Source organism: Planococcus citri, chromosome 2 (assembly GCF_950023065.1).
Source record: "Planococcus citri chromosome 2, ihPlaCitr1.1, whole genome shotgun sequence".
NCBI lineage: Eukaryota > Metazoa > Arthropoda > Insecta > Hemiptera > Pseudococcidae > Planococcus > Planococcus citri.
The window spans coordinates 43,844,710-43,861,998 of record NC_088678.1 but is presented as its reverse complement, the minus strand read 5'-3'; the positions used below and the strand labels follow the sequence as shown (position 1 = coordinate 43,861,998).

The 17,289-nt window shown below is 32.9% G+C and overlaps 1 protein-coding gene across 9 annotated transcripts in view; it reads right to left on the bottom strand.

Annotated features, from left to right (window-relative positions):
• sei (seizure) overlaps positions 1-17,289 on the bottom strand; it is a 182,205-nt gene that overhangs the window by 122,615 nt on the left and 42,301 nt on the right. For all 9 annotated transcript variants that reach the window (XM_065350429.1, XM_065350430.1, XM_065350422.1 and 6 more), the window contains exon 2: positions 1,843-2,073. In XM_065350429.1, coding sequence (XP_065206501.1) covers positions 1,843-1,972 — 130 coding nt within the window. In that variant the 5' untranslated portion in view covers positions 1,973-2,073. The remainder of the gene's footprint in view (positions 1-1,842; positions 2,074-17,289) is intronic.

Sequence of the window (17,289 nt, the reverse complement as noted above, 5' to 3'; positions counted from 1 at the left end):
TATCGATCGTGGTCATCTTGTTGAATAGAGATAGGCTCGTTTCGAGTTTTTCAATTAGTAGCTAATTCCTTTTCAATGAGTAGGAAATATTTTTCGAAAAAAAATCAATAAATCGGTTGCAGAAACTCTTTGATGTGAAATTTCGAAGAAAAAAAACGAAATTTTTATATAATTACCCACCTATAGGTAAAATAGGAAACGGAAGAGCGAGTTATTATTTTTCATATTCAAAGGTTTTTGAACTTGTCTTCTTATGTAGGTAGTATATAATCGAGTTGACATTATAAACGCTTAGAATTATGCGGGAATTTTGATTAAAGAACACAACAACCAACTGACAATACGATGACTTTCGGCTGAAATATTATTTAGACCAAATGTCGATACAAGAATTTTACTACGGATGAAAAAAAAGTAATGGAAAAGCATTTGTTCCTGTTGGTTACACATGAAAATAATTTGATACGAAATTTATTGGTTTTACGGTCTTTTATTTGTATTTCCACTCCAGTTACTGGTAGCAGAGAGTTGGCATATTTAATGTCCTTTGATTCTAGCCCAGAAACTTCTTGAGATAATTGATCCCGTACGGGATACTTTTACAACAGAAAGGACTTTTATAATGTATTTTCTGTTAGAATAATCGATTGAAGACTTATGTCGTATTGCGATTATATCAAGAATGCGAAATACCCGAAGACGAAGAGTGATTTATTGAGTTGATAAAATGTGATGTCGCATAATGCTTGGATCTGCTATTATTGTTATGTGAAGTCGATTAAACCGGTTGATTGATTTTTTTAATTTTGGAGAATGTAAAAAAAATAATTCCCAAATTTTACAACCCCCTCAACTCCAATCGAACTGAGAAATTTGGGTCACTAAGAAAATGTCGCGTAGGTATTACACCTCAGAATCATATTTTGAATTAATTTTTCAATTTTTGGTAATTTTTTGAAATTAGCAAGACCAATCTTACCATACATCTTGAGATGAAAATCTGAAAACCAATTTCTGCACCCTAGTTGAGCCCTCCCCTTTTTGCAATTGAATGCAAACAAAGAGCATAGACGGGTAAAATAGGTGATTTGGCCTCATCCTCGAATTTTCAAGTATACCAGCGGAAGCTGTTCCTTATGGTCCAACTCTGAGATAAAATTTTTAGGTCGTCAAATCACTTCTAACCCCTTCAAATAGGGTGAAATTGCAACATCGGGGTTAAAAATTTCAAACGTTTCCAATTTAAAAAAATGATTAAACATACAAAAAATTGATAAATTCGGTTTGATGATGGAATGGGGAGTGTTTAGAGGGGATGTGGAGCTATTAGTCGGATTTTTTTTTCAAATGAAGTGCACTATGGGGCTAAAATCCAAAATTAAAAATATTTTTAGTGAAAAAATGAAAAATTGAATCTGTTTAAAAATCGAATCATGGTGCATTTTTTGATTCTGCTTTTTGTTTCAATTTGGTCCTGCTTTACAAGCCTCGGTTTAACACGAAACGTCAAATTAGTAAAAATCACACCTATGTCACGCGGTATTTTCTCAATTTTTGTAATTTTTTTTACATGGTGAGAGGGGGGATTAGTTTTTTGATTAAAAATCGTCCGGGGACATTTCTGTTTCGATTTGATTCGAGAAAATGTCCGATAGTCGTAAAATCGAGATGTATAGAGCTGACGGATTCTGCGCCAGGAGGCAGAGAAAACAGAAATTCACAAAGAAGAAAAACTGTATGACATTAAAAAATATGTTCACGTTGGTGAACTCATCTCATATACGCGGGCACTCTGTACAATTGTATTCAATAAGCTCTACATTGATTAAACTTTTCACTCACCATCTTTGCGATAGTACAAAATTTCGAAATGTTTTTCAACTCCAGCAGCTAGAGCTTGTTTGACCACTTGAACGGCGCTCTGCGACGTCAACGGACCATGTAAAAAATCACATACAGCCGACCTCTGCATCACTTCAGCTCTACTGTATCCGGTTAAACGACAAAATCCATCCGAACAGTAGATCACATGGCATGAGTTATGCTGGGCGTTTGCAACCACGAAACTCCGATCTGAAAATAAAAGACAAAATACAAAATTATGAGAATGCAACTAAAAATGGAACACGCTTGTAAAACAAATTAGGTAAGAAAAATTCTTTTATACGTTCACTGCGCTTGATGAATTTCATCAAAACATAGATAAATCTAAGATGTCCTTGGGCTTTCACAAGAAAGAAAGAATATCATATAGTTCAAGTCGCATGTAAATAAATACAAACACGTGCGTGCGTGAGCAAAAATAAGTTACCATTATCAGTTCTGAAAATTGGTTAAAAAAAAAAAAAAAAAAAAAAAAAAGAGTGCGAGTAAACGAACAGCAGACTTCAAAACATTTCAACGCAGCATCAAAACAAATAAATTAATCGTATTTTTTTTATACTCGATTTCTTTTGGGACGAGTTCATTTGGTACCTATACTGTTCTTTTTCATGCTAATGGACTTGAACAGTGAACACGAGTTTAAAAGTCAAATGCACTCGTATTTTAGTACAAATATTTAATTCGAATACGATTAAATCGCTACGGAACGTGCATTATCGCATTGAAAATCATAATTCATCAAAAAAATAAACTTTGCAAACTTCTCCAAGATTTTTCCAGGCAGAAGTGAAAAAGAAACCACACTTCAACTCATACATTGAAATAACGGAGAAGTTAGTATCTACGCAATAGAGTTACCATTCATCACGAGAATAGATAAGTGCGACGACCTTTTTGAAACTACAACGTAATAAATAAGAGAACATAAGCATAAAAGAAAAAAAAATTGCGCTGTACAATCATTATAATGGCAACCACGATCGATATTTATTTCAGCAAAAAATTGAGCTTCTGCGTAATAGAAAAAAATTGGCAATTTTTTTCACAGTTGGAACGTACAATTTTTTCTAAAAAAAAATACGCAAAAAATTACCATTTCTGTATCAAAAGATTGTACTACACCCTTGATTAAAAATGAGAAAATTTCAAAATTTTTACAAAAATATACGCTTACGAATAAACTTGAGACAATATAATCCTAAAGTCGAATATCTCATTTCAAGAGTCGACATTAGAATTAAACCACCATCAATTTCTTTATTCAGTAACACGACTTCCTTTTAAGAGCGAGATTAATGAACGAATACAAATCAGCGTAGAACATTACTTCGTTTCAAGATGGTAATTTAATAAGGCTGAGAGAAATTCAGTTTTCCAAATTACTCATTCTTTTGAAAAAATTCTGAGATGTCATTCGGCGTATAATTCTGAACATTGTCCAGTTTCATTTTCATGTCGAGAAAAACATCTTTTAATTCGATTATAATATAGACAAATCCTTTCGAGAGAGAAAAAAAGGAACTAGTGATATTATACGAATAAGTAGCTCAAGGCAAACATGTTTGATTTTCAAAATGTAGGCAAAAAGAGATTTACAAATTCGAATGAAAAAAGAATTAGTTCAATTGTGTAACTTTGAGCGAAATAAAATGACATTTTACCAAACCGAAATATGTAAATTCTAGTGTACGAATGCTCGCCGCAGATAAAACCATCACATATATAAAATTCAATGAACAGGAAAAATTGGCTCTGAATTAAAACGGATCAGTTGATATGAAAAAATGTACATAGGATTTCCCTTATTACAAGCTTAGCCTAAGGCTTAACACATACCTATACTGTAATGTAGAACACCCTTTATGCTATTATCTTGTTACCAAAGTACATTTATGTTATAAATATGATTATTTTAAGTAATCCTTATTAGTAAACAGGTGACTTTAATACGCATTACACCATGTGTATAAGGATAAAATCTTAGTAATAAATTTTCTCACGAATAAAAGTAGGCGAGTTGTCAATGTCGGATTGAAATTTACCTACCTATCGATGACATTCATAGTCAAATTAGGTACATACGAGTATATGGCAACGCAATAAAATTAGGACTAGGTACGTTACCAAGCTTCAAATTTGGACTCTTCCAATTCTGGAATTCGAGTTTTATGGTCGAAGCAAAGTTCTTTTGTAGGTACAATTTCAATACTGCTGCTAGAAATTAGCGACAGAATAGAAATAAAAACCAGCGGTAGCTTAACAAAATTCGTTTCGTAACGTTTTTCACAAAGCTATACACAAATGAAAAAAATGTTCATAGCATTTGAAATTATTTTCAAAATTTATTGTTTTTTTTTTCGTTCTTATTTGTCACAAGTAGGTATATTTTTTCAGATAAAAATAACGTTTTTCAAAAACTACGACCGAAAAATGGAAAAACAAGGTTTAATTTACACGAGAAAAATGCCTACGAGTAGCAGAAATTATCGTTTTTGAACATTTTCACACTTTTACCTACCTATTCTTTTTCTTTCTGCTACATAAATACATACGAGATGAAATTTTTAGTTATTTTTAATTCTTATCACGAAGGCTTAGCACAATTTTTTTCATGTGTATCACCATTTTAGCCCATTACTGATTTTTATTTCATATTCGTCTTTATGCAAAAAACACTAGTTAGGAAATGGCGAGAGGGAGATGAAGCGAAAAACTTTCACTTGCATTTTTTTTCGAGGGCTCTGGTGGTGTGGTGGAAGTCAATACCTATTAAAAGTATTTTTTTTTCATACACGCGATAGGTTCGTTTCAAATAGTACATTTTTCAACTTTGTCGAATTTTCAAAAATCAAATTTGGGCAAAATATGGTAATTTTTTTCAAAGTTTCACGTAATTCAATTAGAAATTTGAAAATGAAGTAGGTAAAGGTATGTACTTTATTTGTGCCTCTTCACATCATAGAAGTGATTTTAAATTGTTTTAAACAATTTTGGAGTCATCAGCTGCTTGGAAATTATAATTCAAAAAATTTTTTTAAGAATCAGGCTCGAAACTAAAATTTTGGTGCCTAACGTACCATACTCTCATTTCGCTCACGAGTTCAGGAAGTGTTCAGGGATATGCATCTTACCCTCTCCCCCCATTTGATTCCTTATTTGGTGCCCACTTTTAGAATGAACTTTCGAAAAAAATGTCCCAAGAAACCCTCATTAACTGACATCTCGAAAAAAAATCATTTTAATCAGAAGCACTTTCGCCAGCTTCTTCGATCATTTTTTCTACATTTCTTTCTTAAAAGAGGATAGCGATGGATTTAATTATACTGATTACACGTCACCAAGTTCGAAAAATCACTAATTTTTTCACTAGACGCTTTTAACCCCTCTCCCCTTCCTCATCAGTACCTTTACATACGGTCAAAACAATTTTTTAAGAAATTAAAATTACATGTGAAATATCGATTGCAATGTTCTAGAGGTCCTGAATTTGAAATATGAACATCTATTTATTTTTAGGTTTGCCCCTCTCAGTGCTCCAGTAACCTCATCATTTTTAAGAAGAAAAAAAAGATTAAAAAATATGAAAATGTGATCTGATAAGACATAGGCACTGGTTCTTACTAATTCGAGGGCGCTGAGTTGAAATGACACTATATCGATTTCCACTTATTCGGTGTCGTTGAGTTCAAACATTAATTGACTTATTTTTAGCGTTCAATCTAGAGGATTTTTTAAAGCAGCGTATTCGTATATAATGAGAAACTATTTAATCGTTACAGATATTTTTCGATCTCCTTCACCTTTTTCCTGCTCGAACAAGAAAATTTTAACCGCACAAATTGTGCTCTTAATCAAACGATTTACTAAAGTAGGTATAGCAAAATACTGAATCGCAAAAAAAAATCTATTGGAGAGGGGGGGGGCTTAAATTACCCTAAAATTTACTCTTCTTACAATTATTTTGCTCAATTTTTCAAATTTAGATTTTTTATCGTAGATTTTTCATTTTGAAAATGTGGATTTTAGGTTGAAAAGAGATAATTGAAATTTGGCCGAATCGTTGCAAAAATATTGAAAATTGAGGTAATTTTACTCGCTAAATCCAAACATGGCGATGAAAAAAAAAACTGACTGAAAGAATGCATATTTTTTAGAAAAAAAATCTATCAACACACATTTTACTAATTCGCGACCCTTCGAAAAAAGCTGAAAATTGGAACGAAAACGGGAAATACGAAAAAACATTTGCTAATGATGCAGCCTACTTTTTGTCAACTTCAAAAATGATTTTGGAGATTACCTAAAGAAGCTTAAATAACTCTTTAAAAACTTTCAGGTACTCAAGCATTTGAAATTGGAGTAGAAAACTTCACTTACTTACAAGCCGAATTTTGACTCACTTGACATGAAAATAGATAGGAACTCAAATGGAGATAGGTAAACTACGAAAATCTTTTAATTTAAAGTCACATTTCCTGGAAGATATGTAGTAGAATTGCGGTGATGGACTCTGAAATTATCTTTTACAACTGTGAAAGTTTTGAAAAAATTGACTCGAAGCAATTTTCATAAATCATTCTGCTGTAATCTTCGCAAAAAAGGAGATCTTCCTTTGGTTTCGGTACTAGACACAACACGCCTTCTCCCACCCCCCTCCCCCCGCCAAAGTAGGTACTCCAGAAACCATCCATGTATAACCTAATAGGTATATTGAGAATATTATTATCACTACACGAACAACAAAGAAAGAAAGAGAGAGGGAAAAAACAGAATTATTGCCCAGTCAACACCAATCTACGAATAATTTCCATTTCCTTAGGTATTCTAAATTCAGTCCACATGTAATAGGTAAAGGTATAACGTAAACAAAACCACAGGTAGGTACTAATAAATCTCCTCATCATCGTGAAAAATACAACAAACTGTAGGTATTACACATGATATTATTCTGCCAAATAATAATGAGCTGAAAAATCACAAGAATGGCAGGATTAATTGGCATTTTGATTTTCGACCACGTCGCGTCGTGGACAATACCACGCAAGGCATTCACCCCAACCTAACAATAGATTTCTTAATACGAGTAAATTTTATCTTTGATCTACTGAATTCTTGTGTAAAAAAAAAAAAAATACTTCGCAAAGAAAAATATTACCTACTCAATAGAGAAAAAAGTCTAAAGAAAGCTTCTTACAACAACAACAATGACGTAACATCGTTCAAGAAACTGAATAGTAAAGATGCTTACGCCCTTGTGAGTCTTTTAACCGTAATAACCGCACAAAAAGTCGCATAATATAGTAAGTTTAATGATTATTCAGTAGTATTACAACGACTGTACGTGTAACTGAAATCAACTCCGTATATTAGGAAAAATCTCGAATAAAAATGAAAATAAAATTTACATTTTTAAAATATATCCAGCCAGCAATCGAAAATAAAGGGGGAAAATTGCCACTTCGTTTCAAAGGAATATAAACTGAAACACTAAAGTGGAAAAAAAGGATGTAGGTTGTAGGTATAACCGAAATTATTCAATTGGAGAAAAAAAAGGGTAAAAATGACAAATATCACAAATTGTTATCACGACAATGATCTTCAAATAGAACAAAAATTGATATCACTCGTTAATGACCGAGTTACCTACTCGTACATTATAGCATACCTACGGTTCGTATTACTCATTCAGATTAAATTTTTCCTTGAAGTTATTTTGTCCTTTGGCGAAATAAGCGAGTAGGTGTACAAGGTGTAGAAAATTTTACTCCGGCGGTATACGCGAAAGAAAACATTGAGAAAATGTAAATCTGCCGCACATAACAATGCAGAAAAACGTAAAGAAACCGCGTTAATGAAACAAATCACGCGATTCGCTTATAAATTAAAAAATGAACGAATTTTATTTTAAAACGAATGCAAAAGAAAATAGTGAATATACCAGGTGAAGGTCATAAATAAGAAGTATTTAACGCAAAAAAAAAACTTTTTAATGCATAAAAAAAAATTACTTCTATATTTAGGGCAGCTCATTAGCCAAAATCAAGGATCCGAGTCTTTGATACACAATAGAATATCGTTGCAAAAAAAAAGGGGGGTAAAAAAAGAGAGAAAAGACGCAACACTATGCTATGCTAAACCGATATTTTATCTTAATCGTTTCAACATTTTTATCGCGCTTTCACTCGCGATTCCTGGTTTGTCAACGTCATTTTCAAACATTTTAAAGTCGACTTGAATGATTATTTTTTATACGTTTTGTAACTTTATCTTGTTTCGAAAGATTTCAACTTTTTCAATCCTTTTTTTCGGGTAAAAAATGTTTCCCCTATCGCCATTTACTGAATTTCGAATTCGTTTTTCAAACTCGTTCTTCATCGTGACGTTCAACATTTACAATATTAGTTTCGCTTCGAAAGACATAAAAATCTCATTGAAAAGCGTAGATTTTTAAAATGTTTAAAAAAATTAATCAGTTACCATAGGAAAATTTCGATCAACCTCGTTCTAGTTTTCCCAGTAGTTTTTTTTTCGCCTATGTCCTCGTATGAAAAATTCAAAAAGTAGAGAAAAAGTTGTACGATATCTCCGGAGAATATTTTTTACACCATCGTGTCGGTTCGGCGTAATTTTTTATTCTTTTTTTGTCGGTGCCACTCGCCCCATCTCTTAACAAAGTTGAAAGAGAACATCAATATTCGAATCTTTTTCGTTCGCAAATAAGTATAATATGTCAAAGTTTGCACGCTCGTCTTTAAAATTTCAGTTTTTGTATAGGCAAATTGAACATCAAAGGCTGAAACTCGACGCTTGCTTATTCCGATTAATGACTTTTTAACCTGCGTATTTGTTTGCCATACCAAGTTGACATATTTCATAACTAATGACAAACGCGAAATATTTTTTAAAAAACTTCTCTTCAGCTGAACTTCATGTACCTAGCATACGTATTCTTTCCTATACTTTCCCGCTCGTATGATACTGTATTTTTGGAACCGGTCCAAAATTTTTGGTTAAAATTAACACGCTGAGTGGAGTATTTTCTTTGTGCTGGTAATACAAATGTGAATGGTGTCTTAGCCCTCGTCGTCGTCGTATATCGAGAATATTCTGGCGTGATGTTTTTCTACCTGTGATTCGCCTCGCGACAGATGATCAACTCGAGACGTAATTTTATTATGAATCGTAGCTCGATGCTAATGCCCTCTCTTCTCGGCTACACTGTATTCTGGTTTAAAAATTAAAGATCGCTACAAGAACGTTATTGATCATTTTAATGTTGTGTGTATTAAATTAGAGACATTCCATCACTTTATCAATTAAAATTTTCCAAAAAATATATCATCCTTGGGGAGAATTTTTCTTCGAATTCTTTTCTAAAAATAACTACGTAATTTAGAGATGAATAAGTAGGCTCGATTAATTTTTTAACGTTTCGGTAACACGTAATACTGAGACCTACCACATACAATTTATTTTAATTCAGTTATATTATTGAAGTTGAAACAGAGTTATAAAAGTGCAAAAGTTTCTTATATGTAGATACTTGTACCTACGAAGATGAGAGTAGTACAATATGACAAAAATCAGACCCAAAAAATTTATTTGTAGCGTGCCTTCAATGAAATTCCCTGAATAGATTAGTTCAGCATAAAGAAAGATTTTGAACACGTGAACTACCAGTAGTATTTTTGCTTTCCCAATAATGAAATCATATGTACCTAATGGTGAAAATTGAAGAATCTAAAATTGAACAAATTGAGTTTCGAAAAATTAAAATCCACGAAAACGCGTTTTTTTAATGTCCATAAATCGTACCTACCCACAAAATATCGTATGCCACCCTTTCTCTTCTCCATTGAATGTTTAAACAACTCAAAACTAATAAAACGTCGAAAAATACACCTCACTCTACAAAAAAAATCAATGAAATTTATCATAAAACGAGTAAAAGTTATCAAAAATTAGTAAATACTAATTTTTTGGCGAACATGGCTTATTTTTTATAAAGAGTTAGAGTGAAAACGTTGAAATAGTTTTTTGAACTGTCCCACGAGCGGTTATACGACTCGATGATGAAAGTTTAAAAAGAGAAATCGTTTGATAAAATTGAGATTTTTTATAGAGAAATGTCATGTTCTACAATTTTTTTTCCTTCATTTGTTAGTAGAAAGAACCTCAATTATTCATATAGCCTCCACGCCCCCCCCCACAAAAAAAGTCATGCGATGAAATTTTTTTTCAAAAACTGTTTTTTGGAATTCGAAAAGAAGAAATCAAGGGTCTTATGAAAAATGAAGACGAATTACACTTGTCGAAAAATTTTACACATGTGAAAGGTAATGGGACGTAGAATAGGTATGGAGCGCTAGTGTGCATATTGTTGAGTAGGTAACGAAAAGGTGAACAACAAACGTCGACAACCAATCACAACATTGTTTCATTCAGAAATAAATGGTTCCGATTATAGATTTACTTTATTTTTTAACATTCATCAGTGTAGTTATCAGTGATAATAAAATTATTATCACGTATCGGAGGTTTGTTGTTCACCTTTTCATGCCTTTTCGATTTCACCGCTAGAGTTCAGCCACTCCGCGTTCTACGTTCGAATTCAGGAGACATATACTGAGCGAAAATTAGAGAGCTCAACTCAAATTAATTGTGCTGGAAAATTTTTACGTTCATTTTAGAATTTTTGTCAAACTTTCGGAAATTCAAAAAAAAACTTACAACGACAAATTTTCAACTTTTCCGTTTTATTTCAATTTTTTTCTTATATGAATAATTTTTCCAATCTACCTCCTCTCCCTTCTTTCCAATCAAAACTGCATACTTTTGGGTCATTCCGAAGTAACGTGAAATTTTTGGAGAAAACTGAGACCTTATTGGATGCTCTGGAATTGCTCAAAAATGGACGTTTTCGATTTGGATGGTCAAAATGAAGTATAAACAATCATATTATAGGTATACATATCCTACCTTACTTTGTTTTAGAGGGGGGGGGGATACAAAAAATCATTGTAAAGTAAGCAACTCTTCGAAAAAAGTTTAAATGTTTAAAAATTCGCTAAAAATCAAAAAATGAAATTCAGCACCTGAACTGAAATGTCGAGTCTTTTGATCTAGCGTTTGTGAGTTGTGAATTCAATCTGTCTATTTTTCGGGCTGATTTTGTATCAGCTCCCCCCCCCCCCCCATTTCAAAACATTGGCTACTGAACCAATTTAGAAAAAAAATCTATGCACAGTGTACGGAATGGATATTTTTCACACGCTCTTGCCTCTAGTCAACTTTCATTTCACCAAATTACATCGTATGTACCCATTTTCATTTCGATAAAAATGTCAGAGAAAAAAATCCGAGTTGAAAATGCATACAAACTCGACAAAACGCGAGTAAAAAAACTGCAAATGCCTATTTTATTATGAATGACAAAAAAAAAACTGAAATGCAACAGAGTATACGTATATACCTAAAGAATAAACAAGGAAAAGCCGCGAGAAACTTCGTTTCGCAAATTAATATAATAAATGAAACCAACAAAAACACAACCACCTGTACTCATATGAGATCACTATCTTTCATCAAATTACCTGCTCTTCACGCAGCGTTCGCGCTCGTTTCATACCGAAAATACACATAACAAATACAAAAATTAAATGAAGAAAAAGACTCGTGACGGGACCCCCGTTGAAACGCACTTAACGAAAATTGCGCTTATGTTGAACTCTTCAGCATGAATTCAACTTGAAAAAAAAAGAAGACAAAATCCAATTTAAAACCCGAAACAAAATGGTACAAAGTGAATCGCAAATAAAAGAAAGAAAAAAATGAATTAATTTCGTCACAAAGGTATAGTGCAAAATACTGTGTAGTAAAGTAAGTATAAGCACACTAAAAAACTAAACTCATCAAAACTCATCTTCTTTTGCCTTTGGTAATAATTTTAATTAATGCACTTAGGCCATACCTACCAAACGATTTGCCAGCTTAATTTACCAACTGATGCGAGAGTATAAACGCGGTGACGAGGAAACGAACAATTAAGAGTACCTACAATTATTTTTACACCAATTTGGAGGTGAAAAAAATAGTACGTAATATAAAAATGCCGGTACACCGTTGCAGCAGTTTGATTATACGAGCTTTAAAAATACCTAATCAATGTCAAACATTCGAACAAAAACCGTCGTAAAAATTTAATGACCGCCAGATCACAAAAGCTTCTTTCCATTAACCAATGAAGTTGAAAAAAAAAACGAAAAAACATCGGTATAGCGAAACATTTTATAAGATTTTAACAACCAGAGAAATAATTACTTATTTTGTTCATTACAATAGAAAGTTTTCCCAAACATGCACAATACCTACGTTTATTCGAAGAACAATCAGATGTGATTACTTTACTTTTCTTTTTTCTCTCTCTCCTTTTTTCCCTCTAAAAATGAACACCACACGTTACTAAGCGAATTGAAATTTCCCCAAAAGCTCATTTTTGAATATACGCATTTCATATTGAATTTAAAGACGAAAAAAAAAACTCCGAGAGAAGCCACGTAGGTACCTCTACTCAGATTTTTTTTCGGTAGCTTACCCAAATGAAATCAACCATTAAAAGAAAATGTAATTTAAAGTAAAAGGTTATAGCTTTTCAAAAAAGATTTTTATTTATAAATAAATGTATGTTTTCAACATGAGTCCAATTGTATAAAACAAAGAAAAAAGTTGAAAATTTTTCTCATTACCTAGGTGTACGGTTCGTAGATGAAAATATTGATATTTTTCAGGTCACATTATTAAGATGAAAAAAAAATCGGAAATATATGTTTACAAACGTAGGTACCTACGTATAAAGAAAATGAAAGAAATAAAGAAAACATTGTTCTTTATTCTTTTGGGAAATTTCTCCGAGAAAAACCATCGTTTGTTTCGTTTCCTGGACTAACGTTGTTATTGTAAATTATACCTACGCAATAAGTTGTTCATAAAATTGATTTAAAATCTAAGGGAAAAAATAATAGAGGCTATTAGTCGCAATTTTCAATAACAGAAAACCTCATAAATATACCATTATTTCGATACATACTGAAGAAAAACGTTTATAGAATGATATGGGCCCAGGGGGGGGGGGGTGACCAATATGTCTATTCAATTATGCATGATGATATCAGAATAATGGATGATTACGGGCTACATTTTAAATCATACGTCATAAAAGATAAAGGCAGCAATTTGTATTGAAAAACTATTTTGTTTTGGTTTTTGGTTTTTAAATTTAAAAACACACATAGGTAAATATTTCACAAAGAGACGAAGAGTTCGTGCTAAATGTTCCTCACTGAAATAATCACCTGAATTTCTAGATTCAAAATGGAAATTTTCAAATAAAAACTTATTAAAGTTTTATTCTGTAAAATTAAATTCGTCAGCTGCCTACCCCTTTTTTGAATCGATCTAACGGAAACCCTGATCCAGACAAATCATTGTTGACAAAAAAGTTCAATAAAAACGTGGCTGCCACAAAAATTTCAATTTCCAAAAGCTTCTGCAAATCTCAAGAGTTTGGCGCATTTTCAGCCTGCAGTACCCATTTACATAATTTTTTGGTCATTACAAGTAATACACATGTGACGTCGATGATCAGGGTCAATGAACATTCAAAACACCTCAGATAAAGTTTCGAAGAGTCAACCTATATCTGCACCGAATAAATATCTTGGTAGGTGCACGGATTTCAACCAATAGAGTGGAAAAATGAAAATAAGACATTAAAATTTTCAATTCAATGCCGAGAAAATATCGCTAAAAAATAGTAAAAGCGTTATATCGAAACACCCTTTTTAAAGCGAAAATATCAATTTTTCTCGATGTACGGATGGGTTTTATATTTTTTCAATTTATTCCGTTATATGCTGATGGGATATTTCAGAGAGCATTTGCACACCAAATTTTCCATGTCATCTTTCATGTGATACAATGATGCATAATAGCCAGACTTCTTTTTCAAGGCTCTATCATATGTACTTTCCAGTTTCAACAGTATTTGTGCCAAATGCGTATTGTGTAAGACAGCATATGAAAAAGAAAAAAGCTAGATACTTTTTTAATCCATTCTTCGTCAGTAAAACTTAATTTATTTAGCCAGTTGATGATAATCAAATTCAGATAATCTAATAGTGCCTGAATAAATTTTATGTGCAGGTGTTTGTTGATTAAATTTGCTACTGATTGGATGAGTTTTTTCCTGATTCGTGAATTGAAGGAGTCATGAATATACTTATTTTTCAAAAAATTATCAAACAAAACGAACAGTAGATCGAGAAGTTGACAAATTTTTTATGTCAACTTTTTGCTCGACATTGAATTTTTAAAATTTGGTGGTGCTCAGAGATGATAAGAATTATTTAAAAAATCGTCCATAAGAACGCCAAGTCAAGGAGTTAATCTCGATTACTTTTTTAATTATGAGTTTTATCAATTTTACCATTTATAGCTCACATTAATTTGTAAATCTGGGCAAAAACTTGATTGATTAAATCATTTTTTTGATAAATTACCTCAATACTTCACTGCTTAGGCACCACTCACCCTAATGGTTGAAATTCAATTTCAACTCCTCTCAGAACAGAGATTACCTACACCTTCAATTTCAATGAGGGACAAAAACCACATTTTTTGATTTTTTAAAATAAAATTTGGTGGTTCAACAATTCAACATCCCAATTTTCGATCTAATAACTCTCTCTGGACACCCTTCCATACTTGGGTGGGCCGTCTTTGACTTTTTTTTTCAAAAATTGGAGGGGGGATTCGAAAAAAGTCAAGAGCGCACCTCAAAATACTGTGGAAAAAATTTTGGGTCTTCAACTTTCGCGATCACTTTTCTACTGGAATTTCAAATATTCAAATTTACCTAAGGTTACCACGATTGCCCAAAACGCGCATTAGGACACGAGTTAGCCACCATGTAACACTCGTTACTTGATGAAGATAGTAGCCTGGCCGAATCATTGTACAAGATGTTCGTTAATATACAGAAGGTACAAAAAAAGAGACAATTTTGTCTCAATTTTTTACATCCTGATGTTATTTATGCAGAATGTAGTTGTTCCACTTCAATTTAAAAGGGAAAAAAATCAGGTTCAAGTAATGCTAAATATAAGTTGTTACACATTGTTGGGAAGTACATTTCATCAGCTTTCAAACAGTACACTTACTCACATTTTTCATCAGACTCGTATTTGCGCCACAAAATTTATTAAAGTATGTACCTATGAACATTTTTTCAAAATTGCCAACAAAAATGCGTGCGGGTAAATACCCCAACGCAATGCAAGAAAATTACAGTTTTATGAGAAATTTTTCAATCAATATGAGGAAAATATCACTGGAAACTCACTTTCCCCACTAAATTACCAAGCATAATTTTGGACCCTAAAAAGGATGTTTAATGAAAAAAGTTACAAAAAAGTTCCAAAAATTTACAATAAATCATTAATTAAAACGAATATCCACATTTTTTCACAAAATGTTCCATACGACGAAAATCGTTATTGCCACCCCTGCGAGATCCCTCTTCCCTCTCTTGACCATGAAGTGTTCGTAGACACGTACGACTATCACTTTTTTCACTCATGTTAGAAAATACGTTTCTAACTTATGTATCATCGCGATCGCGAAATAACAACACAAACAGGGGCTTAAACGCCTTTATTAAATTGATAAACATCGCGCCACTTGTACACAGAAAACACACACACGAATACGTACATAACATACTGGAGAACTGGTCTCCGTGAACATTCTACACAACGCATATACAGATCGTCGGAGAATATAGGCGTGGCCTACTCCAGTGTAGCCACGATCTAACACTCCCCCTATTCTCCGATGATGTACAATTTAAAAAAAAAATTTTGAAAAAGAAAAATTCATAAATCGCACCACACAGAAGCCCCGCCACAGTAAAGCCAAAACACTGTGACTATTTATATTCGCATCACTCTGTTTACATAGAATAGAATTTTGAGACACATCACATAATCTTTTTCTCACCAACAATCATTTCATTTTAGATCAAGTTCATCTTCAGTTAGATCGATATCCAGGTAACATTCCACATTTAAATCGTGTGTATCTGAAACTTACAACAAAAGCATTAGAAATCAAATAACCGATAGGAGCTCATCTCTTAAGATAGAAAAACGAGGTATAGGTAGCGGTTTTGTGCAGATATCCGCCAACTGCTCTTCTGAAGTCACTTTCTCTACTCTCACCTCTCCAAATTTCACACACTCTCTTACCAGTTGAGCTTCAGTTTCTATCACATGTTTCAATTTCGGCTTACTTGTTACAGTAGTGCATTTCACCGCTGAATCACTATCACAATATGCAACCACTGGATATAAATATCGATTCATCACACCTTTTATAGTGCTTTGCAAACACTTCATCTCACGTAATGCTTCATTTAAAGCACGGAATTCAGCCTCGCAAGTTGAGGTTACACGTCTCTTTCTTTTACGCGCCGCCCAAGAAATCACATCACCAAATAATTTAATAATATATCCTTCAGTTGTTTTCATTGAAGGTTGCACATCACGAAAACTTGCATCGGCGTAAACTTCCAACTCATCACATTTTCCTTCATACCTTAATGAGTAATCTCGAGTTCCTTTTAAATATCTCAACACATGTTTAGCTCTCATCCAATCGTAATTTGTAGGTGCTGACATATGAGTACTCAACTCATGAACCGCATAAGCAATATCAGGCCTAGTACCATCCGTTAAATATCGTAAAGAGCCTATCAATTTACGAAATGGAAATTCAGTTAATTCCAACATTTTCCTACTTTCACTTCCCTCATCACTCTCTTCTAAAGCTTTTAACTCCTTATTCATCACGCCACGTTCAACCATTGGAGTCTTTACTGATTTACAATTACTCATTTCAAAACGCTCCAAGATCTTATCAACATATTCACGCTGATCTAATGTCATCACTTTATTTTTCTTATCACGTATTATATTTATACCTAAATATTTCTTTAACTCGCCTAGATCACTGATCTTAAAATTTGAAGACAATTTATCAACAATTTCTTTCATTTTCTCCGCATTGTTGCTGGCCACAATCAAATCATCCACGTAGATAACAATAACAGCAATTATTCCATCCTGATGAAATGTAAATAAACATGGCTCATTCAAAGTATTCTCCAAACCTATCTCTCGGATTTCAGATTCAAGCCTCTCATTCCACTTCTTCGGACTTATCTTCAAACCATAGAGAGACTTCTTCAATTTACAAACATACTCCCCCCGCACATCATCTGACAACACTCCTTCAGGAACCTCCATATAAACTGGCTCATCTAATATACCATAAAGAAAAGCTGTCTTG